The 25,913-nt window shown below is 44.4% G+C and overlaps 1 protein-coding gene across 2 annotated transcripts in view; it reads right to left on the bottom strand.

Annotated features, from left to right (window-relative positions):
- The window catches only part of LOC128737410 (histone deacetylase 4), a 173,130-nt gene extending 160,473 nt beyond the window's left edge, over nucleotides 1–12,657 (bottom strand). Inside the window, exons 1-3 of one of the 2 annotated variants that reach the window (XM_053832042.1) lie at nucleotides 12,004–12,657; nucleotides 11,504–11,780; nucleotides 11,277–11,337 (exon numbers count right to left, since the gene is read on the bottom strand). In XM_053832042.1, the coding sequence (XP_053688017.1) occupies nucleotides 11,277–11,313 (37 nt within the window). In that variant the 5' untranslated portion in view covers nucleotides 11,314–11,337; nucleotides 11,504–11,780; nucleotides 12,004–12,657. Of the gene's footprint in view, nucleotides 1–11,276; nucleotides 11,338–11,503 lie in introns of both variants that reach the window. The other variant, XM_053832065.1, reaches the window with a different exon arrangement.
- Nucleotides 12,658–25,913: the final 13,256 nt, after the last annotated feature.

The raw sequence follows: 25,913 nt of genomic DNA, 5'->3' as shown, positions 1-25,913 counted from the left end.
AAGGGCGACTCAAACAGCGTCTGTCTCGAAGCGTACGGCTGAACAGGCTGAACATGATGCGACGCTGTATCCCGTAAGCTACACCTAAGATGGTAACCCCATCAGCGAGATGTAGTACTCCGAAACTCTCACATATCACGAACAATGAAAAATCTGAATGGATCAAACCGTGTAGGACACAGTAAAGAATAAGGAAACCTAGAAGCTGGAGTGTCCGAACTCTTCAGGAGAGCTATGTTGACTCGGAATGAACATCACTGCTATTCAGAAACTCCCGTGTCCAAATTCCGGAGAAAGTTCCAGTTCCCCATCTACTATAGTGACGGTAGAAAGACAGGCAGAACATGGAGTCGCTTTCGCAGTGTTGGGAAAGCAAAAGCAACGAGTTATCCGGTGGAGGACCGTATATGACCGCAAATGGGTGCTGAGAATTAAAGCCAAATCTTTCAACTACAGCCTAATCAACATGCCGTGAAAATCATCATCGCAGATGTAAACGTGCAGATCGGGAGGGATGAATTTTTGAAGTAGGACTACGTCTTTGATTTCTATATTGGGGTGCACTTTAGAAAAACGAAAAGGGAACAGGTAACGAAAAGTGGTTATAGTTTGCACGCTTATAACTCAGTCATCCGTCAATAGATTCTAGAGATATTGATATCAATCGGTTGGAAATTTTTCAAAAAATCCATTACAACACTGTAGATTACATGTTTCCCTATCAGACGTTTAATAATTGAGAAAATATTAGACGACTATTCATCATTTCATTATTTTCATTTTTTCGTCTTCCCGCGTCAACGCTTCCCTAGCACGGATGACAGAAATATGTAGGAGATGAGCTATGGGTTAAGCTGGTAAAGAACCGTTGATTTTCTCCCCAGCAGAGTACAGCCATCGCCATGGATAGACTTGAAAAAATAATTGATGGAGCAACCAACGACCCCCAAGAGTTGGTGATAAACACCGGAGTAGGTGTAGAGGTGGCGCACGACGGTAGACCGGAAGTGCGCAGTCCGATCGGCACGGACGATACTGGCGAAGTGATGCATACAGGGATGGAAGAGGACTTTAACCTCGACCCAGCAAACCACAAATCGTATAATAATGTGTGAAAATCATCTTGAATATCGCGAAACAAACTCGAAATCGTACATAAAGCTTAAGAAAGCGTACCCTAGTTTACATTTATTCGTACAAAATGATAGTAACTGATTCACATACGATTTTCGTCACAGAATTGTCTAGAATTATGGAACTAATCATGTTGAGTCGGATTTCATCGTATACAAATACTTATGAATGTGAATTGTTTTCTTATAATTTATAGTACGTATATCGCCTCCAAAACAGTACGCATCCCAAACAACAATGTGAGTTTTATTGTACTCTTATGGCGGTCTTCATGACCAATTTTGGTCTTAAATTCCATCATAAGAGTGTAATAAAACCCAAATTGTTACTTGGGATATGCTGGTTTCGTGCATCGAATGCGATTTTTCTAGATACATATTGGTACCTATATCATATTTGTTACTTTGATATACGTACGAAAATGTTTGCTGGGGACAGCATGTCGCTGGAAGGAGGACTCTTGGCTTCATCCCTGATCCTGAATTCACCAACAGGGAATGCGGAGAGCGACGCGGATAATCTTCCCGATCCGGCGACGCTACCTGAAGTCAAGGGGCAACCTGAGACTTCCGGAGTTGTGGCCAAGCGTCTCTCCAACGCGCAACGGCGATGGCAGAAGTGGTATCGGAGCAAGGGCTACTCAAAGGACGAAGCGGAGGAACTTGCCCTTCTGCCGGCCGGCCAGCCTAGCCAGCGGGACCTGGTCGTTACCAAAAGGCAACTATTCGCTGATACGGCGCCGCCGAACATCAGCAGCAAAGGTCCCACTAAAAAGAGACCACGCAGTCGAGTCTGCGCGGGTCCTTCGGCACCAAAACCATCCTCGAGGTGCACCTACAGGGAAATGGTGGATGCTTTCAGTGTAGCCATAACTACGGCTGATTATCCCGTTTCCCTGCTCACTACGGATCAGCTTCAGACTGTCCGCGCCGTTCTTCTGGATCAAATAGCTGACCAGGAGACTCCAGACATTAGACCCAAGTTCAGGAGCTGCCAGTTCAAGACCGGCTACTTGATACTGGCTTGCTCTGACTAGAACACGGTAAAATGGCTGGAGCAAACGGCATCTACTCTCGTCCCGTGGGAAGGAGCACAACTACGGGCCTACGACACGAAGGACCTGCCGAAGGCTTATACCTTCATAGGGTACTTCCAGGACAGTGTCGGCACCACGGACGAGTGATGTGCCCTGGTGGAATGAGACGCTTAGCAATCTCCGTCGGAAGGCAAGGCGTCTGTTCAACAGGGCCAAAATCACGTATAACTGGGAAGACTACAGAACTTCTCGCCCCAAATTCAACGCTGAGCTACGCAAAGCCAAAAGGAAATCACGAGTTAAATTTTGCGAAAGAATTCAAACTCTGCCAGAGGCTACGTGTCTGTAGAAAGCGATGTCCAAGGACCATTGCAATGGTCTAGGGCAATTGAAAAAAGAGGATGGGAGTCTCACTGTTACCACCAGGGAAACTCTGGAAGTTCTGATGAACCCTGGTTCGACAGTGACCACTGGACAAAACATAGGCGGGCAACAGTGGAATGGGTCATTACACAATGTGCCAAATGATTCGGTTCTACTTGCACGCCGATTGTTTACGGAGGCTTCGATCAATTGGGCACTCAGCTCTTTTGAACCAATGAAATCTCCAGGTTCGGATGGTATTCTACCCATTTTCTTACAAAAAACGGACGGTGTTATAATGTCCGAGCTCATCAACCTCTTTCGAGCCAGTTTCACTTTGGGGTATATCCCAGAGAATTGGCGGAAAGTAAGGGTTGTGTTCATACCTTAGGCTGGCAAAAAGGACTGAACCATGCCTAAGGCTTTCAGACCGATAAGTCTGACTTCAAAGCTTCTTAAGCTGATGGAGAAAATCACGGATAACTATATCCGCAATGAGTTTTTAAAAAACTCTCCGTTACATGTAAATCAACATGCATACCAACACGGTAAATCTACGGAAACCGCATTGCACTGCTTAGTGACGTTAGTTGAGAAATCGCTCAAATATCAAGAGACGGCACTTTGTGCTTTTCTTGATATTGAAGGCGCTTTCGATAACACGTCCTTTGCGTCAATTAATACGGCTCTCTGTCAAAAGAGAATCGACCACACTACAATGAGCTGGATTCAAGCAATGCTCTCGAGCAGACAAATTACAGCATCATTGGGAGATACGTCGGTCAAGATTTCGGTGATCAAAGGATGCCCACAGGGAGGAGTTCTCTCTCCCCTGCTCTGGTCACTGGTGGCCGACGCACTCCTTCACAAGCTATCACAGCTTGCTTACGCCGACGACGTTGTACTTATCATCAGAGGAAAGTTTGACGCAGTACTGTCAAGTCGCTTGCAAGGAGCTCTAAACACCACCATGTTATGGTGCTCACAAGAAGGACTTAATGTAAATCCCACCAAAACAGTCGTTATGCCATTCACTAGGCGAAGAAAACATACCATTACTCCGCCTATACTGAATGGTGTCAGACTGGGCTTCAGTAATGAAGTCAAACAACTCGGAATAATTCTCGATAAAAAACTGAACTGGGCTGCCCACCTAGATTATGCTGTTAAGAAAGCAACTTCGGCTATCTGGGCATGCAGCTCACTGTTTGGTAAAACCTGGGGATTGAAACCTCAACTAGCCTTTTGGTCATATACTACTATTGTACGGTCTAGGATAACCTATGCTGCAGTCGTATGGTGGCCAAAGGTGAATGAGGTGACAGCCCAAGCCTAACTGAACAAAGTTCAGCGCCTGGCCTGTCTTACAGTTACCAGTGCCATGCGTACAACACCTACTGCAGCCATGGAGGCAATGCTATGCTTACTGCCTTTGCATCTTGAAGAAGGAAGCAGAGCTCGGCGCACTACGGTTGCAAAGGAGTAAAACTATTCTCGAAGGTACATAACACAACACATAACATCATCATAACATAACATCATAAACATAAAAGTCTATCTTGATTACAGATCCTTCCAGTAGCGTTTGTCCGGTAGACAGTATTCCCACCATTAATCCACACACCAATAACCCATCTGATGGATGAAAGTAGAAAATGGACACCACGAGTCAGAAATTTGAGAATTCGAGACTAACAAACGGACCTTTTCAGGTCCACCATTTAAATTAGCTGAAATTATGAATTTCTCACATGTAAGAACACAATCCTTTAATGCGCAACTTGGGCATCTATTTATGAAATTCGTACAAAAATCACCAGCTTTAGCATTGGGAGACGAATTGCTCCACATTCGTAGTCCTACGTCAAGCCTGCGCCCGTGCCACTAGGCATAGACCCTTGTACTTTTTTAAAATTTTGTGACTTGGTCCGGTCTGATTTAACACCGACCATATGATTTTGCGACTAGCAATCGAGTTGAGCAGGCTAGTCGAGCAGTCGAATCAAGCAATCGAGTCAAGCAGTTGGGTCGAACAGTCAAATCAAGCAGTCTAGTCGAGCATTTAAATCAAGCTGTTCAGTCAAGCAGTCCGTTCGAGCAGTCGTGTCGATCAGTTTCATCGAGCAGTTAAATCGAGCACTCCAGTCGAGCGGTTGAATCGAGTCAAGCACTTGAGTCGAGCGGTCGAATCGAGTGGGTTGTCAAGCTGTCGAGTCGAGCAGTCAAGTCGAGCAGTTGAATCGAGCAGTTAAGTCGAGCTGTCGAATCAAACAGTTAAGTCAAGCAGTTGAATCGAGCAGTCGGATTGAGTGTCTAAGTCGAGCTGTTGAATCAAGCTGTCAGTTAAGTCGAGCAATCAAATCGTCTGCACCGTGAAGTGCGTGAGGCCTGCCATTGCCGATTTCGAGCACTACAGCGAGTGAAGTCTGACAATTGTACGGCGCAAAACAAATAAAAAATCTACGACAAACTGAAAGATAATCGAATCGCCACTAGACATGTGACAAGTTTTAATTCAACCGATCAATCTGCGTATATTTTACACGAAATTTGATTCGATTCCAAAGTTGATCAACAATATTTCCGGGTAAATAAAATTTCGCTGATAGCATTTGAAATTCCCTGATATTCCCTGATTTCCCTGATCCAAAAACGAATTCCCTGATATTCCCTGATTTTCCAGGTTTCTCCAGGAAATCGACACCCTGGAGTAGTTGATTCAAGAATCGAACAGTTGAGTCGAGCAGATGAATCATGCTGTCCAGTCGAGCAGTCGAATCGAACAGTTCAGCCGAGCAGTTCAATCGAGTAGTTAAGCCGAGTAGTCCACTCGAGCATTCAAATCGAGCTGTTCTGTCAAGCCGTCAAGTCAATTGGTCCAATCAAGCAGTTGAGTCGAGCAGTCGAATCGAACAGTTCAGTCGAGCAGTCTAGTCAACCAGTTGAGCAATCGAGCTGTCCAGCAGTCGACCAGTGAGGCGACTGAGAATAGAACTCATTGCTACGAAAACATGATGTCCTATCAGGGGCCTGTTTTTAATTACCGATAAGCCTTTTATGACGTCCTGTCAGACACCTGGTTTTCGGTACAGACATAAGCCTCTTAAATAAATAGATAGGTTTTTCTTTCTATGTATGGGGTATAAAATGGGAAGAGTTATCTAGAAGGAGCGTAAAATATAGCTCTGGAGGAGCGGCTTAGACAGCGTCTATCTCGTAGTGAGCTGCTGAATATAAACTACACCTAAAATGGCTGACCCGTCAGCGGGATGTAGGTATCGCAACCCCGGTCAGGTAGTATACGGAAACTCTCATTTACCACGAAAAACAAAAAAGGGAAATACGCAATGGATCAATCTTTATATTATAGGGCATGGCATACAATAAGGAAACCTGGAACCTCGAGTGTCCGAACTCTCCATGAGCTGGCACGAGCTGGATTGCTTGCTTGAGAGTTACATTGACTCGGAATGGAGGTCACTGCTGTTCAGGAAGTTGCGTGACCAAATCCCGGAGAAAGTGAGTTCCGTGCAGTAGACCCTATTGCAGGCACTTCTTTCAAGTGCCACATCTACTACAGTGGATGGCGGTAGAAAAGCAGAATATGTTATCCGGTGGAGGCCTGTAAATGACCGCAAATGGGTGTTGAGAATTAATAATAAATTCTTCAACCTACAGCCTAATCAATGTTTATGCACCGACAAATTATAAATCCAACAATGCTAAGGACGAGTTCTACGACAAACTCGAGAGGATTTAGTTTTAGTGAGAGTTTCCAAAACATGACGTGAAAATCATCGCAGATCAAAGGCGCAGTTTGGGAGGGAGGAATTTTTCCTTTCCGTCATTGGAACAGATAGCCTTCATCTGACGACCAACGATACCGGTCTGAGGCTCATTGGAGGCTTGAATCCTGCTTACGCAATCGAAAAACTGTTATAGAGTTGGGTGGGTCTCAATCTGGCTGGTTCATTAACAATTCTGGGGTCCCTCAAGGCTGCCTACTGGGACCCTTACTGTTTTCGTTGTAAATTAATGATTTTACCAAACTACTACCACCTGACACACGATTATTGTACGCAGATGGTACTAAGATATTTCAAATCATCGTAATAAGTAACTTATGGTGCATGAGCATGACTACCGCACTGACGGAATACAGCTGCAACGCTGCGCTGTTCCCTGGCATAGTCTTGAAGGCCCGAAAGATGTTCAGGCAGCATTATTTCATGATTATCAGCAAGGCTAACCGACAACTCGGAATAATCATGAGAATTGGCAAGCAGTTTGAAGACCCTGATATCTTGCGGACCCTGATATCTTGCGGACCCTGTATTTGCTCGCTGGTGCGGTCAATCTTGGAGACAGCGTGCGCTGTATGGGATTATTTTACGACAACTTTACTTACTTATTTTAGACAAATTTTACTGTGCAGAATGACGCTACGAGGCTGTGCGCTCGCGAGTGTGTAGGTAGTAGAATGTATGCACACAGCATCGACGGTTGGTTGTCGTACGCTTGCGTCAGTGGCATAAGCGTTGGATGGTATGTTTCTCATACTCGCCCGTGTGAGAGTGGCCATCGTCTGTTTGTCGCTCGAGAGAGAGAGAGAGACTCCTGCGCTTCGATTCCATTGTATTTAGCTGCAAAGCTGATGAATAAAATGTTTGACATGACGAGAGCGTTGGTTCAGCGATCTCATTGAACAAGCATACCAACACGTGGTTCGTGGTGCTAAAACAGTATCAATGAAGGAGCCAAAAGAAAAGTTGTTTCACTCAATATGAAAATAGAGCGTGGTTGCCATATCTGAGTGCATCATTCGAAAAATTTGGTTATTTACTGGTCCAGCGATCCTATTGAAAAACTTATTACCACATATTGCTTGTGGTGCAATGCAAAGTTATAAGGCTGTTTACCATCGTCTTCGTGCATCGCAGTAAGGTTATTTTTGAATTTAGTTGGTTGTAATTTAGTTTCTGCTGGTGAAATGTCGAATCGCCATTGCAGCCATGTGAAGCGAGTACTTCCATACGTTGTAGAATGGAAAGGATAAGAATTGTGGGCTCAGGCTAAGCAGCGCAACCATAGGAGGAGGTTAAGAAGGCAATAAGTGAACTGAAAAACGTCAAAGCTGCTAGGAAGGACGGTACGAGCGTCAGTTACTAGACAAGTTCCGGAAGTACAACTAGCAGACTCATCATCTGTTTGTGGACTTTAAGGCGGCGTACGATTCAATCAAACGTAATGAGGTGTGGTAGGTAATGCTAGAACATAGTGTTCCGCTGAAACTAGTTAAGCTGATTCGTGCGACGCAGGATGGGTCAAAATCATGCGTCAACAAGCAAAGTGATCCACTCTCTAACCTACTACTTAACATTGCCTTGGAAGGTGCAATACGAAGGTTAAACGTGGAAATAAACCGGACTATCACGAAATCTCACATGCTTCTTAGTTTTTCCGATGACATCGATATAAATGGAATCAATCGAAAAGCAGTGGAAGAGGCCTTCAGGCCTTTTAAATTGGAAGCAGCGAGAGTGAGACTTATCATTCGAGTTAAACTCCATTTTCCGAACCGGTACTGATTGAGAATTGATGAATCCCAACACCATTTAGCAATTCTTTTTTTTTGAACAGCAACTTCACCAGCTCACCAGCTGGCAGCTCAGGGATGCTGTGCCGGTGCGGTGCAGGCAAAAATAGATTGACGGTTCATTCATCCATGATGGAAATAAAAACCAGTTCCGTTCCGATTGGCGCACTTTCAAGCGTCAAAAAGATCCGGGAAAAATTTGTTTACTTTCCTTCGCTCCTCCAACCTATGTGTGGAGGAACGGGCAAGCTATTTTCGATATATTTGGCTAAACTGAGTGTATGTCGTGTAGTAGCAAAAGGTTGGAGGAAAAGTTCAGCAAATATAGCGTTTGAAATTATTTCAATCGAGGAGGAAAACATTTGGCAATCAAATGTCATATTATTCCGTTATGAAACGAGCATTCCATCCAGCTTCACATTCCTATGTTTCCCCGCGATTGAGTCGCAAATTTCGCGAAAAACATTTCTGTTTTCCCCCGAACTTCCTGCCTGCCCCGTTCCCATACCCCACCATCACCCCATCATCACACGTACACGTGTAGCTACTTCAGTCGTCCCCCCTTTCGGCAACGAGCGGGTCTCCCTCGACCCATCGGTCCCATTCACACATTCGTTATTTATAGCATCTTCTCCGCATAGCCAAGAATAAACTGGCTGTCTTCCATTTTTCCTACTTATATAGTTTTTTTTTGCTTCGTTTGCTTCTCGTTTTTGAAGGACATCTCCCATCCGTAGCCACCGAATTGGTGGTGCAAGTTTTTCTCCCTTCACTCTCAGGCGGGCAAGCCGGCCGAACCGGCGGCCATCGTGACGACTACTGTACTGGCCAGCGAGCCGAACGAGCGACGACAGCAGCAACGACGACGCTGATGATGGCAGTGAAATATGCAAAACCGGAAATCGATGACAAATCAGGTTTTTTCTTTCTCTCTCTCTTCCTCGCATATATGCTAGTACTAGTTGACCACCGAGCGCCTCCACCTGCGTGGGTGGATTGCAGCATTTACATAGTTTTTGTTCCGGAGTTTCAGAGCCAACTTCTGCTACTACTGCTTTTATAGAACAACTCGGTCGACCATCTCGGGAGCTCTGCCCCATGTCAGAAGTCAAACTGGTGACACCAATTAACGTTATTATTTGATTACACTATTCTCGCTCGACGGCGTCTTTTTACTGTCCCGGTGTATATTTAGAACGGGGTAGCGTAGGAGCAACAAAAAAAAAGCGAAACGGCAAACCCCACCGTTGTCACCGGCCAACCAGTCCGGCCCCACACCGGCACGCAATTAGAATGCCAACACTTGACCAAACATCCGAAACTGCGAAACATCGCCGTACGCTCGACTCGGGGCGTTTTATTTATATGCATATTTATCGATGACACGATGGTGATGGTTCTTTGGTTGCCGCTGAGGAGGGCATCCGGGAACACATCTTTTTATCGTGTTTGCGCGAGAAATGTATACACACAGCAAGCAAGCACTGTGGCGCGTTTCTCTGCAGGCGAAGTAAAGCTAAAAAAACACGATCAAACGTTCAAGTGTACATTTACTTTATCGTCGCTACCTGATGCAATGGAAGCGTTTATTTATAAACAGATTTATTTATAAAGTGAAATGAAGCATGTTTACGGGGCTGATGATGATCAGCCAGAGTGGATAGCTCGCGCACAATATGCGAACGTTGTTGGGCAAACAATTTGTGCTATTATTTTCACTTATTTGAATACATAACTAACGTAAATGCAAACCTAACATGCCAACGACAATGTTGGGGACAAAGCAACCCACAAACGGAAAGAGTGGTTGAGGGAACAGCAGTTATTACATATATTCAGGCTATGGAAACAAGCTGAACCTCTTCACCCTCATCCCAGTCGGCGTGTGGTGCTGTGTCTGCAAGAAATAAGTAGCCAGGGATGAAAAATCGTTCGGAGGTCTTTCTCTCTCCCCCCTGATGTCGTACACCAGACCTGTCAGGCTAAGGAAGGTAGCGAAAAATATATGTTAGTATTTATTTTCAAGGTTAGTGGAATACTTTTGCTGCTACCATCGTCGTCTCCCTCGTCTCTGCCGATCTGATGACTATTTTCGCCTTCGAGGAAAGACGACGACGGTGATGATGATGATGATGGTCGACCGGTTCAATTGCTTTTTTCAACACAAAGCTGGAGGAGATGTTCCGTAGAAAAATCCGCAATACACGTGCCACTGAAAGAACAAGATTTATTACACGAATCGATGTTGCTAGAACATGACAACTAGCACGACTGCAGTAAGGTTTATTTGGGATATGTTTTAGGAATTCGCTTTTCGTTTAGGCCTGCCTAACTACATTGATTGACATTTATAAGCCTATTTTTCTATGCTTTAAAGCAAATAAAGAAATCATATAGATTCGACTCCTTTGCATTGTACATACCAACCCAGTCACCAGCGCAGGCAGAAGATCATGCAGAACTAAGTTTCCGGGCCCGTCGTTTCCAGGCAGCCGACGAAAATAGCACATGAGATAAACAGCACAAAACCAATAAACAATATTTGTTTGTCAGCCTGTTATTCACTGTCGCCCGCATCGGAAGGCACTTTGGGCCCGTGCTTCCATCCTTCTGGGGAGAAAATTGACTTGCACTTGACTATAGGCTGCTGGGGCGCTAGCTACATTGTTCTCTGTGCAAGAAAATCAAAACATACCATCCTTGCCACATCCCATTGCAAACCGGGAGAAGCTTTATCCGTCTGCTGGTTTCGCTCGGCGGAAATGGCCCATCGCATGGAGACAACCATTTGCACTGTGTGTGTGTGTGCGTCGAACGCTTGCTAAAAATAGATCCACCCGCCGTTACGATTTCAACGCAAACTAACCAACCCGACGCCCATTAAAATCGATTACTAATGGTCTTTCTTTTCCTATGGGAGGTTGAGGCGTATCTCCTCCGCTGCCTGTTCCTGCTTCCAGTTGCCGAGTCAGTGTTCCACCGTTTGCTGTTGTTACCGTTGTTCGTAATAGTGATTAGACTTTTATAGACTGATTCCAGTCAAGTGTACAACGGTTTGCCTCCCAGATCGAGGAGCATCGAACTAGCCGGTCTTTTGGCCTTGTTCTTTGTAAAAAGCATGTAATATAAAAGTGTTCTGATATTTACCGTGACTATTTAGAAAGTGTCCTCTGGAAGCATCCATCCTGTCCTGATTTGCAGATTAATTCTGTAGACGAGGAAATAATAATGAACATTCAATATCTATACTTCATTGTAAGACTTTTTTTAGAAATTGAAAAAAATGCTCACTAAGCCATGATTTACGATTTAAAGTGGGTAATTTCACTGTAAAATTTAGCGCTAATCTAAGCAACTGTCGAGCAAATATTTACCTTTAAAAGTGCCGTCCAGCAAATATCACCATCCTCCTCCTTCTCTGGAAGAGAGCACCACAACTGCAGCTCCCGCCTTCGTGTTTCCGTTCCGCGGAGTCGGAGCGCACTGAATTTCCACTTTTCTTCGCTTATTTTCCTATACACCCACCCTATATAGTGTAAACAAACCACCTCTTCTCACTCACGCGGAAAGGCTCTTCTCCTATTTATTATTTATTTACTCTTTCTTGCGCCTGCCCTTACACCAACACCAACGCGTCGTGAAATTCTTCCACTGCACAACACAACACAACACACGCTGACTGGCTGGCTGACGGACGGACTGAGTAGGCTGGTGAGAAACACACTGCTCAGATTGTTCATCAACAAAAAAGTGACATCGATGACGATGACGGTGATGATGATTACCGAGAAGATCGACCAGATGATTATACACAATTCCCGAATGGAATTTCAACCTTTCTGTGATCGTATAATAAACACTGTTTGAAACACACCTTTCGCCTGCCTGCCTGCCTAAGCGGATCGAACAACCACCATTCAGGATTTTTTTTCTTCACTTCGCAATAGACTTTTATGGCTCCGAACTATGAATAACATCAACATCGATAATTTTTGCATATAATTTACGAACGCCGAATAGCCAGTCAGCGCACACGGACGGACAACACCAACGCAACGCAATGCCTGCTCACCACGACACCACCCAGCAGTATAGAGTGTGGACAACTCCCGAAATATCACCGAGATTCCTGCTTCCCGGAGGGACGCGACCCGAAGAAACAACACCCTTCTTTTGGCTTTGCCAAGCAGCAGGGTGAATCAAACTAGATATGATGATGATGACGGCGATGATGATCATTCACTGAATTCATTCACTGTGTGCAATGCAATCTAATCAGTTTATAACCACGACGGTGGAGGACACGATTCGATTTCCGCACCCCAAAGCCCGATAGCGACAACGACGACGACCACGGCAATCGCACTTGCACTTAGGATCTGCCCAAATCACTACTGTTTTTTAGTTTCTGTATCTTTTTTGCACAATTTTATCCAAACAAAATATTAATTTCGCGTATCGAAACGAGACGAAATATGCGTACGCGTGTGACTGTCTGAATTTCGCGAAGAACAAAACACACTTGTTCGAACGAACCATCAGTCAGTTCAGTAGCTCTAGCTCTAGCAGCAAAGCAATCAAAGCAACCCGATGAATGAACGAGCACAACGAACGACGAAGACGACGAAGAGAGGTGTTTGACAGGTTGCGTGTTTCTTCTTTGACAGTGCGAAAGCGATGCCAGTTGCGCAGACATCGTTGTTAGAGAGCAAAATTTTACTCTAACTTTTAGTTTTGTTTTTCCTCTGTTTGAAAATAACCCTGCTGTTTAACGCATGGTCGGCAGTTCATTGTACAAAATAGCGTTATGTGGCAGGAGCGGGGGAGACCAAGCATGGGGAGGGTTTTAAAAATCATTAAAACCTGCGTTATGAACTTTATGAACGTTTCTTAAACATCCTTTTTAAAAATGATCTGGCATCTCTAGTCAAAGGCAAACTTGTACATATTTTCTGCTGCAAGGGTAAAGACAAGCATTTCTGGGGATGTGAGTCGTCTTACTTTCGTTAGGGTAGTTGCTAGTTGGGCAGTTCTTTTCTTTAACGAGATCATTTTGCATCGCGTGATTTTAAATTTGAAGCTCGACAAACATTTCTCGCGTAATGCCAATTTCTAATTAACAATGAGAGACGAGAGATTACGGAGATTCTTTTTTTTTGTTTTGGGGTTTTGTTGGCTAAGACCATGGTTGGTCCATCTCGCCAGATTACGGAGATTCAAATGCAATTGAATGCATTTGGGTGGTTCAAATCGTGACCTGCGGGGGATCCCAGTGGGCACGTCGTACTGCCGACATTTCTGCAACTGCAAGATCTTTCGGATGGTAAAAATTTGAACCGTAGTGGCGCGGGACCTCATGAAGCCCGCCTGATAATTCCATACGAACCCTTGTGCTATCGGTGACAATCGTCGTAACATGATCAGGGAGAGTACCTTGTAGGCGGCATTTACTAGTGCTATGCCGCGGAAGCTGCAGCAATCGAGCTTTTTCTTTCGTTTCTACGAGTAGGGAAATCTAATGGGGCCTGAGGATCCGGACCCACTAAAACCCTACTCGAGTCTCCAGCCTGATAGGTTTCTTAGATTGGCCGCAATGTCCCGAAAGAATCAATTATAAACTATTCAGAGAAAAAGCACGTTTTTATTCAGTTTTGCATTAAGAGGTTATATAGAACGAAAAATGACAGTAATACAGGTGTTAGACAAGTAGATCGAAAGCCGAAATTGTCGATTCCCAACACCCCTGCTCAATTTCGTATTGGTTTAAGTCCTAGTTTATCTCGCAGTCTCCTAAACGCAGCTACAGGTAATCCTTTTGTTAGTATATCAGCTTGTTGCTCCTCAGAAGACACATATTCAATACTTATTTGTCTCTTTTGAACCAATTCACGAATAAAAAAGTATTTCACATCCACATGTTTCATTCTCCGGTTATCACGAGGTTCTTCCGCAATACGGATACATGACTGATTATCTTCATGATACACTACCGGTCCATCCGTCACGATTCCAATGTCTGATAACAAACGCACCAACCAAACCCCTTCGCACGCAGCAGTGCATAAGGCAACGAATTCAGCTTCAGTTGACGAAAGGGACACCGTTGGTTGTTTCCTAGTCAACCAGGCAACGGTGCATCCAAACACCTTAAATAAGTATCCTGTCACGGAACGTCTATCGCTGACGTCATTGGCCCAATCGGCATCACTATATCCCGTCAAAGGAATGCGAAGACTGTCGCTACAATATTCCAATTCAAGATCCAAAGTCCCTTTTACGTATCGCAGGATTCGCTTCAGATGAGTCCAATGCTCTTCAGTCGGACAGCTTTGAAACTGGCTCATGTAATTTATCGCAGATGATAAATCTGGTCTGGTAGCGAGAGTAACATATAAAAGACAACCCACCAATTCTCGGTACGGTTTGTCAGTTCGTTTCTGCTCCTCGCCTTTTTGCAATTTTAAATGACATTCAACTGGCGTTGACACCGGTCGACAATCCTGCATGCCGAACCTTTGCAGTAATCTTTCCAAATATCCACGTTGATCAATTCGCAATACCTTTCCTTGAATATCACGTACTATGCGCATCCCGAGAAAACTGTTTACTTCACCTAAATCTGACATTTCAAATTCCTTAGACAAGCGATTCTTTATTTCACTAATTATGGTCAGATTGTGGCTCACAACAAGTATATCATCGACATACAACACGAGAAAAACTTTATCTTTTCCAGAACTGCGTACATATAGACAAGCATCGTTATCGCTCCGTTTAAAACCAATGTTGACCACAAAACAATGAAATCGATCGTTCCATGCCCGAGAGGCCTGTTTTAAACCATATATAGAACGCTGCAATCGACAAACCAAATCTGTCCCCTGCTGAAACCCTTCTGGCTGTAACATAAAAATCTCTTCTTCCAAACGCCCATTCAAGAAAGCAGCACGTACGTCCATCTGGTGAACTAATAATTGTTGTTCATTTGCGACTGCCAAAACTACCCGTAAAGTATTTAATTTGGCCACTGGCGCATATGTTTCCATATAGTCATAACCGTATCGTTGCGTAAATCCACGAGCCACCAATCTAGCCTTGTACCGATTTTGCTTGCCATCAACGCCCGGTTTTATGTTAAAAACCCACTTGCAAGATATTGGTTTTTTGCCCTCAGGTAGTTTTGTCAAAATCCATGTTCCATTTCTGTTCAATGAATCCATTTCCTCTGTTACAGCAGCTTGCCACATAGGCCAACCATCACGTTCACGCATTTCATGTAGTGTATCTGGAAGGTTATCAACAAAGTTCATCGCGTTTAAAGCGTAACCTGCAAAATTCATATCATAATCCTTTTGCCACACAGGTACCTTTGGTATACGGCGGTATTGTTCAATCGATTCTGCTTCCCTATTCATAACTTCCGACTCTCCTCTTGCATGTACATCGGCAGAACTAGAAATACTTTCAAAATCTTCATCAGAACTTTTGCAAAATACTTAAATCCATATCGAGGTCACAATGAAGCTGTTTGCCCTCACTTTTCAATGAAACATTACTACGTTTTTCATCAAACACTACATCTCGAACGATTTCCACCTAATTTCTTTTTGGATTGAACACACGATATCCGTTTTTAACGTAACCAACGAATGTTCCTTTCCAAGATTTTTCATCGAGTTTGCTCCGAAGTTCTTTAGGAATATGGCAATAAACCGCACATCCAAACACACGGAGACCAGACACATTGGGTTTGCAACCATTCCATAATTCAAATGGTGTTTTGTTTCGGTCAATCGCACTCGCCGGACTCCGATTAGTAAGGAAAGCTGCCGTCTCTATCGCCTCACACCAAAAACTTTTACTAATTCCTGCGTCTATCAACATTGACCGAGCTTTTTCAACCAGTGTGCGATTCATCCGTTCGCTGAGTCCATTATGTTCTGGGGTATAGGGTACTGTATATTCTACTTGTATGCCTTTCTTACTACAAAATTTATCAAAACCAATACTGCGATACTCACCGCCATTGACACAGCGAACACGCGAGATTCTTTTAAGAATTGTGCTTCCGCGACTGCCGTGTATTCCACAAAACACCGCAACACTTCATCTTTTGTAGCAATAGGATACACTTTTACAAATCGGCTCCAATCGTCGATGAAACTCACAAAGTATTTCATTCCGTTGTGGCTCACTGGTGTTACATGCCCACACACATCGGTATGAATAAGCTCCAGCACGCGCGATGATCGTTTTCCATCGTATTTCTTATCGAAAGGCTTTCTTAACTGTCTCCCTTTAATACACGATTCGCAAAACACAGAAGTAGAGTCATCATGAAATCTATCCTCTGGCCATTTCGTTAAACCTTCGACTATTTCGTTCCGAATAATTGACGTCAAATTCTTCTGACTAAGGTGACCATATCGCCGATGCCACAACTCGTTACACTTTCAAATTTCTCCGCACGAATACAATAACGACGCGTCGGTCGCACCGTCAACCATGTAAAATTCGAGTTCGTATAGCAGATTTCCACGATTACCAATAGCAACAACATCTGAACCATTCAAGATTTTGACAGTCCCGTTTTGAAACATCACCAACATTCCAGCGCTTTCAACTTTTCTAACGGAAAACAAGTTGCATCTTGCTTCAGGAACGAAAAGTACATTTTTAACTCGGCATTCGCGATTATTTTTCCCAACGATAGAATTTACTAACACAGTACCGGTGTACTTCGCGACAATATACTCTCTCCATTTTTAACCACAGCAATCTCCATCGGACGTTCCAGCTGTTTCAGCTCTATAAAAAGATTACGATCATTCACTATTACCCTTATTCTGCGAGTCACATGACTCAATACAACAATTGTCACTCGCCGTGACTCGCCACGGCGAGTCGAGTCACCTAGGTAAGAAACCCTTGTCACCTAAGTGACAAGGCGAGTCACCTAGGTGACAATTGTCACCTGATTCGCGGTGACTGCAACATAGTCACGTCACTCGCCTCGCAGAATAAGGGTATATATGTTCCCCAGGTAACCGCTAAGCACTGAATTAAGCTTGAAAGCTGCTCTATATTTGCAAGTTACATGCTGCCAGATATAATTCAGCATTGTCAAAGCATAGCAGCTTTAAAATGGCATTCTCAATGCTAAATTAAAATTTACTTGAAGCACTATGAAAATCTGATTAGATGCTCTAAGCGAGCTTTATTGCCGTTACCGGCATCAAAAGAGATTTTGAACACTGCTCACACTTGCAGGAAATCTCCTTGCGAACGTACGTGTGATAACAGAAAAAAATGCTTCCCTCCCTTTTTATCTTACGCAAAATCCTGCACCGTCAATTGAATAAACATCAACACAAATCTATAGGGCATATGCATACGGATAATATGCAAGAAATATTTCTATACATGTATGCCATCACATAAAAAGAAAATAAAAGGTAGGTAATTCTCCAAAATGCGCAACTGATGGAAGAAATGTGAAAAACAAAATATTTCCCTTCATTCCGCCTTGATAAGCATATCAAACATCCGAGTTAAGAATTTCGGTAATTTAAGTAGAGCTATTGGCAGCTGACTCGCAACTACCGTTTACAGATCAACTGGTAAAGGCGTTGCCCAGCTCCTCCTCTCCCAGCCACGTAATCGACAGATTGGCTGGCTGGCGGTTCAATTCTAACCGAAAAAGAAAATAACAAAAAAGCAATCTTGAAACGTCAACAAAGTACGCCATATAAGCATAACAGAGAGAGAAGATAAAAAAAGGATGTACAATATATTTTTCGCTTTTTTTTATGTTTGACGTTTTGCCGTTACGCAACAGGCGTTACGTTTTATGACTTTTGTAAATCTCCAAGCACTAATGTAGCCGGATATTTCGCCAAAATCGGCTTTCTAGCAGCTTTTTAGAGGCATATTGAACTATGCTGCACGATATGGTGTGCATCATAGGCTAATAAAAAGCTAGATTTCTGCTTCTTTAAGTACTCACTGGTTACTTGGGTCTGATGCGCCGGAATCCACAAACCACAAGATCTTTTTTTGTTTTAATCGTACTGCTCACGCTCATAAAGCACACACCCTCATTTTCTTCTGCAAAATGAGCTGTTGACTTAGAATTTTCCTCTTTCTTCTTCTGTTTTTCCGGGAAGTCAAATGCTTTATGTCCTTCTTTCTGACAATAAAAGCACTTCAATCTCTTCTTTTTTATGCTACTACCAAACGCTGCTGGTTCCTGCTTTGGTGTAACAGAATCGGCACTCGTTCCATTGTGTTTTAGTTCCTGATCCAATAATTTACCTTTAACAAACTCCAGTGTAAGCATCTCAGCAGAAAACGATTCTAATGTTGTTACCGTTGTCCCATACGTTTCGCCCATACTGAGCAGCAACCCGAAAACAACATCCTCCATCACAGCTCCAATTCCACGTAACTGACGAACAAGGGATTCGTACTTTAAAAAATGCTGCTGCAACGGACCGCTCTCGTATTTGAGTTCTTTCAGCTGTTTACCTAGATGTATTCTATTTGCTACACTTCTGCGTTCAAAAACTCGAGAGAGCCAATTCCAAATAGCTTTCGGGGTGTCGTGTCCTTGTACATACTCGATCTGGCTGTCACTAATTCGCGAAACAATAAGAGATGTACATTTGCGTTCCCGTTTCTTCCATTTTTCCGTTTCCTTTTCCTTTTGGAGCTTCTGTTGCGCAGAATCCTCTTCTTTTACTAGTTCCTCCCGCTCGAAAAAGTCCCGTTCAATGCATTCCAGTAAATCATGTTCTTCCAGAAGTACTTGCATTCGGTATTTCCACGTTGGGTAGTTGGTTCCATCGAAGAGCTGCACCCGAAACAGGTCCTTTTGTTCTTCCGATTCGCGCAACATTTTTTATACACAAAAAAAACGATACGATCACGCATAAAACATTTATTTCACGTTAACTGGGCACATAACCTGATAGGTTTCTTAGATTGGCCGCAATGTCCCGAAAGAATCAATTATAAACCATTCAGAGAAAAAGCACGTTTTTATTCAGTTTTGCATTAAGAGGTTATATAGAACGAAAAATGACAGTAATACAGTGGAGGTGTTAGACAAGTAGATCGAAAGCCGAAAGTGTCGATTCCCAACATAGCCTCAATCCCCCCTGGCACCACCTTATCGGTATTACTTCAGGGAGGGGCTATTGTGCTTAACGCACCCTCTTAGATAACTACTGGACTATGGTAGTTAGGCTATTTACTCGCCGTTGATCGGCTCTCCAGCGGTTTTGTAGGTCAAGTACAATCGGGGTAGCTGCCGCATTGACCGCTCCCCAGACGTCCGAACTAGAACACATCCTTTGGACTAAGTTATCCGGAAGTAAACATATTCTGTAGTTTCTTCAACATCCAGGCATTCGGGACACGCGGGGGACTCCGCGTGCCCGAACTTGTGCAGATTCTGTCTAAAACAACCATACCCTGATAGAATCGGTGTCGGATGGAAGTAGTTGAATTCGCCGTGGCGCCTGTTGACCCACCCGGATACTTCCGGAATAAGTCGGTGTATCCACCGGCCTTTGTGAAATCAGACCATGCCCGCTGCCATATTGTCATCGAGGCCTATCTTGTGGTACTCCGTATGCCTCTAGTTCTACGATGGTTGAAGCACTTTACGTCCTCACTGATGATGATGCCAATAGGAATCATACCCGCTAAGACGCAGATTGCGTCATATGAAACTGTGCGATACGCACTCGCCACTCTCAAGTACATGAACACGATACACGATAGGTACTTTCCAGCTTACCTAGGTAGCTTTTAGCTCCTAACGCCGATGACCACACCGGTCCGCCATACCTAAGTATAGACTGGACCACGTTGACTAAAAGCCTTCGCTTGATGTATATACCGCAGAACGATTAGACATCATACGAGACGATGCCGAAATAGCTGTGGAAGCCTTCTTGCAGGCATAATCGACGTGGCTTCCGAACTTGAGCTTGTCGTCGACCATGACTCCCAGGGTCTTAAAGACCGCGTTGACGAAATAGTGCAGTCCCCGACGCTGATATTTGCTTGCTGCGCCGACTTGCGGTTGTTCACGACGATAACCTCCATTTTATGATGCGCTAGCTCCAGTTTCCTGGAGCGCATCCAATCTTCAACAATGCTTATAGAGTGGGCAGCCGTCAACTCAACCTCTCTGATAGATTCACCGTAGACTTCCAAGGTGATGTCCAACAATCACAACACCTACCGGGAATTTTAGCTTCAACACCTTCACGGAGAATAAAAATGTAGTTTCAACCATATTTATGGTTGTTTTACGCACAAACAAAAATTTCGTTTTGTTTCAAACTGAAATGTATGATTGAAATGAAAATATTTATTGTTATATCAATGTTAACTTCAAATTTAAAAATACTTTACATTTAATTCAAAACTGTTATTTTCTTGATTCAAACAGAATCTCGTTTTGAAACAACAATATTTTCAGGTTGTTATAAAAATAGTTTATTGAGGCTTAAAGCAACAATCATTTTGTTTGAAACAAACTGGAGCTTTTTCGCTCCGTGTTGTCATACATGACGTTCCACAACACCGGTCTCAGTATGGAATCTTGGGGAACCCCTGCGGTGATTGGAACGCACTTTTGACCCTCCTCCGTATTGTAGCATAGCACACGATTCTAGAAATAATTTTCCAAAACCCTGTACAGCGGCGCCGGCACTTGGACGTTCCGAAACGAGTTGGCTGTGGAGTTCCAGCTAGCGCTATTAAACGCATTTCTCACGTCGAGCGTGAAAACTGCGCTCAGCGTGGCAACTCGATACGGAAAACAAAATTCCCTGATTTTTCCAGGTGTGTTTAATAAAATTCCGGGTTTCATATTGCGATATAATTTTAACTGAAAATGTGTTTCGCTCATTCATATTTGAATTATTTTTTCTATCAACGAGGAAGTAAGAAAAATTATCCAGTTATCAAAATTTTCTCGTCCAAATTACTCACTTCCATCTGTGCTTTCACATCCCGTATTCTCTTCTAGAGCAGTAGCTGCTGTTCCTTCAGCATTCTTGTTACGAAATTCGTTGTCTTCAATGACCATTGAATGTGCGGTTCTTGCTTTCAATACAAGAGACTTAAATGTTTTGCGACATTCTGAAATGACTTACACTTTCACGATCAAGTGGTTTTACGCCGCTTTTTATTATTAGCAAATTTCATACCTGACGAAGTGACCACAATTTCTCTTCGAGCTAATATTCGTTTTCTAGCCTCCGATGTCAGCTAAAGTTTAACTCTAAAATAAAGTCTAATGGAAAAGTTTTGCGTTTTCTTCGTGTGCCAACCATCCTGCTAGACTTGTCAAGAACCACTCTTATATATTTTGCCTTATTATTTTCCCCATACAGCGGGTCCAACCCAACCTACCGAAATGGAGAAAGTTCCCCACTTACTCTATTTCCCAAGGCGGGTTCTCTAATCGCTTTCTCCTATTCTGCTGACTGGAAAATTACTTTCCGCACGTGAGTTCCTTATTCGTTCTGTTTCCCGCGCAAGTTAACTCGCAAGCTCATGCCCAAGCGGAGTGTGAAAAAGTGATAAACACAATTGATTTGGCGGAGAGTGTCGGTCGCACTCTCATCTTCTCGCAGTACCGAACTCTATAGCGCTCATTGCGGTTAACTCTAGAACCCGCCGTGGTGTTTTTTCTGCATGACACGCGAAAATGTTCATGTTTGATTTTCATTCTCTAAGCCACAAGTCATGCGAAAAAGCTGTTTAATTGAGCTTCTGTTTAATTATAATTTCGCTACGCGTTCTTGGCAAACTGGGCCGCGCGTTCTAAGAAATATTTTTGTTACTTAATAGCACCGTTCGCCGTTCAACTTTTTATCCAACGCGGATTATTTTACTTTACATAGATTGATTGGCTTCTACTCCTTTGGGCTCAAGTCAGATCCTAAAAATCGTAACGTGACAGGTAGGGTCATTAGTAGGATGATTCATTCTATCGCTAGTGCGTCGTACTTCTTTATCGATTTCGAAGTGTGCTTGGCTGCTCAATGAATCGATCATTGCGGTTGTTTGAAAAATTCCAGGAATTTGTGCAAAATTTCCTAATTATTTCAGGGTTCGATTATTTGAAGTTCCCTAATTATTCCAGGTTTTCCAGGTAGTTGCCACCCTGTGCGCAATAATGGATACCTGGGGCCCTATTGCCCTATAAATTTTTAGGTGAGGTGACAATTTGCGATCCTCACAGTCACCTGAGTGACTCCGCTCACCTGGGTGACTGTACAAATCAAACGAGGAGCCGTTAGGTGAGGTGAGGTGACTCTGAGAATAGGGCCCCTGTCCTCTTGGACTGGATTGCCACCTCGGCTGTTTTAGTGACAGACAAGATGATTGCATCCACCGTAGATTTGCCTTTTCGGAAGCCGAATTGGTTCCTTGACAGACCGTTTGTACCCTCCATGTACTGTACGAGTCTGTTAAGGATAAACCTCTCCAGCATCTTGCCGGCAGTATCGAGCAGACAGATCGGCCTATATGACCAGGGGACACCCGAAGGTTTTCCCGGCTTCGGCAATAGGACCAGGTTCTGTCGCTTCCATCTATCCGGGAAGTGGCCATCTTCCATCAGGGATCTACTCATTACTGCTCCGAATAATTCGGGAGCCTCCAAAATAGCCGCTTTAATACCCAAATTCGGGATTCCGTCTGGTACCGGTGCCTTGCTCACCTTTAGAGATTTAGCGATCTCAATGAGTTCCTTGTTCGTAACCGACGCTTTCTCCCCGACCTCTAAACCGCCGTCGCCCACGTTACTTTGGGTGTTCGGCTGGGAGGCCGACCATCCTAAGCTATGGTCTGAGATACTGGAACGTCGGCCGTGGGATGACTCACCGGCCTGAGGCCAGGGTCTTGGCTCGTGGCGCTGAAAGAGGCCCTCGATGATCCGCTCCAGCATCTCCGGCGATCGCTCTGCGGGTGCCATCACGCCCTTGATCTTTGCCATTACGACCCTGTAGGCATCACCCGACGGGTGCAGCAACAAGTGCTACTCGACATTCAGCCTACCTTCGTCCGAACGAGCTCTTTGCATAATTCTCCTCGCACGAAAGCACGCGCCGCGGAGTTCCGCAATTTCAGCTGTCCACTAGTAAGCCGGTGACCTCCCATACCTAGGTCGGCTTTTCCTAGGCATGATAGCGTCGCACGCTCGCGACAGTACCTCAATCAAATGATCAGCGTTCGGATCGGGCATACCGCGATCACTGCACTCTCTTCGGATCGCTTCCACAAATACTTCGGCATCGAAGTATGATGTCTTCCATCCACGGGTGTCGGCTCTACACGCCGCCTGCCGCCTCATTATCTGACCGACACCATAGCGGACCGCCTGATGGTCACTGTGAGTGTAGCCATTGTCTACCCTCCAGTCTCCTATCAGACCAGGACTGCCGAAAGTCACGTCGATGATACCCAAGTAACCAGTGAGCACTTAAAGAAGCAGAAATCTAGCTTTTTATTAGCCAATGGTGCACACCATATCGTGCAGCATAGTTCAATATGCCTATAAAAAGCTGCTAGAAAGCCGGTTTTTGCGAAATATCCGGCTACATTAGTGCTTGGAGCTTTACAAAAGTAATAAAACGTAACGCCTGTTGCGTAACGGTAAAACGTCAAACATAAAAAAATGTGAAAAATATATTGTACATCCTTTTTTATCTTCCCTCTCTGTTATACTTATATGGCGTACTTTGTTGACCTTTCAAGATTGCTTTTTGTTATTTTCTTTTTCGGTTAGAATTGAACCGCCAGCCAGCCAAATCTGTCGATTACGTGGCTTGGAGTGGAGGAGTAGGGCAACGCCTTTACCAGTTGATCTGTAAACGGTAGTTGCGAATCAGCTGCCAATAGCTCTACTTAAATTACCGAAATTCTTAACTCGGGTGTTTGATTTGCTTATCAAGGCGGAATGGAGGGAAAGATTTTGTTTTTCACATATCTTCCATAAGTTGCACTTTGGGAGAATTACCTACCTTTTATTTTCTTTTTATGTGATGGCATACATGTATAGAAATATTTCTTGCATATTATCCGTATGCATATGCCCTATAGATTCGTGTTGATGTTTATTCAATCGGCGGTGCAGGATTTTGCGTAAGACAAAAAGAGAGGGAAGCATTTTTTCTGTTATCACGCGTACGTTCGCAAGGAGATTTCCTGCAAGTGTGAGCAGTGTTCAAAATCTCTTTTGATGCCGGTAACGGCAATAAAGCTTGCTTAGAGCATCTAATCAGCTTTTCATAGTGCTTCAAGTAAATATTAATTCAGCATTGAGAATGCCATTTTAAAGCTGCTATGCTTTGACAATGCTGAATTATATCTGGCAGCATGTAACTTGCAAATTTAGAGCAGCTTTCAAGCTTAATTCAGTGCTTAGCGGTTACCTGGATAGACTCCACACCGTTCCTACTGAAGGTACTTGTGTTGCCAACGTTGGCCAGATCTACGTTAAGCTTTGCCAGAGCCTCAAGCAGAATCGCCGACCCCTATGGTTCGTGCGACGACTTCCCCACTCTACCGCCCAAGCGTTAAAGTCGCCCACCACAACCACCGGTCTTAAACCAGTCAGTACAACTGATACTTGGTCTACCATCCGCGGAAACTACTCGATAGACCAACTCGGCGGAGCATAACAGCTGGCAACCGTAAATCCCTCGTCTGCAGTTGACAATTGGCTCCTATCTGGCCCCTTGCAGTTCCAGGCTTTATGTCTGTGCTCGAAGCACCAGAAGCAAGCTTCCGACTGCTTGAGCACGCTCAGTGGGCATACCGACCACCCCACTTTTAGCCAGCAGCTTTCAGGGCTTCGTTTTCGTCCTCCAACGCAAGTTGTATGATGGCTACCTGGGTCCCGGCCGGACTCTTGCCCTTGCGTAGGCAAACCGCCTCGGTTACCACCACCACTCCACTTTGCTCTTTGAGAGCTTGTACGACCTCGCGCACTTCGGTGATCCCATCCAGGTTCTTAAGCTGGAGAGTCACTTCTGGTGTGAAAGCCCGTACCTGCACTCCGTCCCCGAGCACTTTTTCCGCTATGGACTTGTATGCGGAACTCTTCTTGGTGGCGTCCTTCTTTAACTCAAGGATCATATCGCCCGTGCGTGAGCAGCGGATACTCCGCACGTCCGCGCCCAGATCCCTGAGTAGGGTGTCTCCTCTCATGGCCTTCAGAACCTTCGAGTATTTCGACCCGTCGGTTTTCAGGATAAGAGCGTCGCCCTTCTTCGCTCGCTTTCTTGCCAGTTATGGGTTATCGGTTAGCTCTGCTAACTCGCTAGCATGAGGGCTTTTACCGATCAGTCGTTTTTTCGGTCCACCAGGGGAGCTATCCTCCGGGGACTGTCTCATACGCTTGGCGGACGCCTTACCGCTGCTGGTAGCGCTTTCCGTGACCTCCTGGACAGCATTGCGACACTCCGTCAACGGGCAGTCGTCCGTCTGTACTGCCTTCGACGCCTTCACGGTTACCTTCCTTACCTCTCCTGCACGCACCACGAGGTCGCTGTGCGTTTTGGTCGCTGCATTCACGGTTCTCCGAAGCATGAGCAAGCTTTACTCCTGAACTTGGGTCTGGTTATTCCGTACAACTCTCCTCATTCCTTCATGGCGAATCTAGGATCAGAAATGGAATGTGCGATCGGCCTACGGCCGGCCAATGTATTCTTCAAAGCCAACATGGGGAACCTGCAAGTAAGCTAGATTTAATGG

This window comes from Sabethes cyaneus, chromosome 1, assembly GCF_943734655.1.
Source record: "Sabethes cyaneus chromosome 1, idSabCyanKW18_F2, whole genome shotgun sequence".
Classification (NCBI taxonomy): domain Eukaryota; kingdom Metazoa; phylum Arthropoda; class Insecta; order Diptera; family Culicidae; genus Sabethes; species Sabethes cyaneus.
This window is presented reverse-complemented; position numbering and strand designations above follow the sequence as displayed.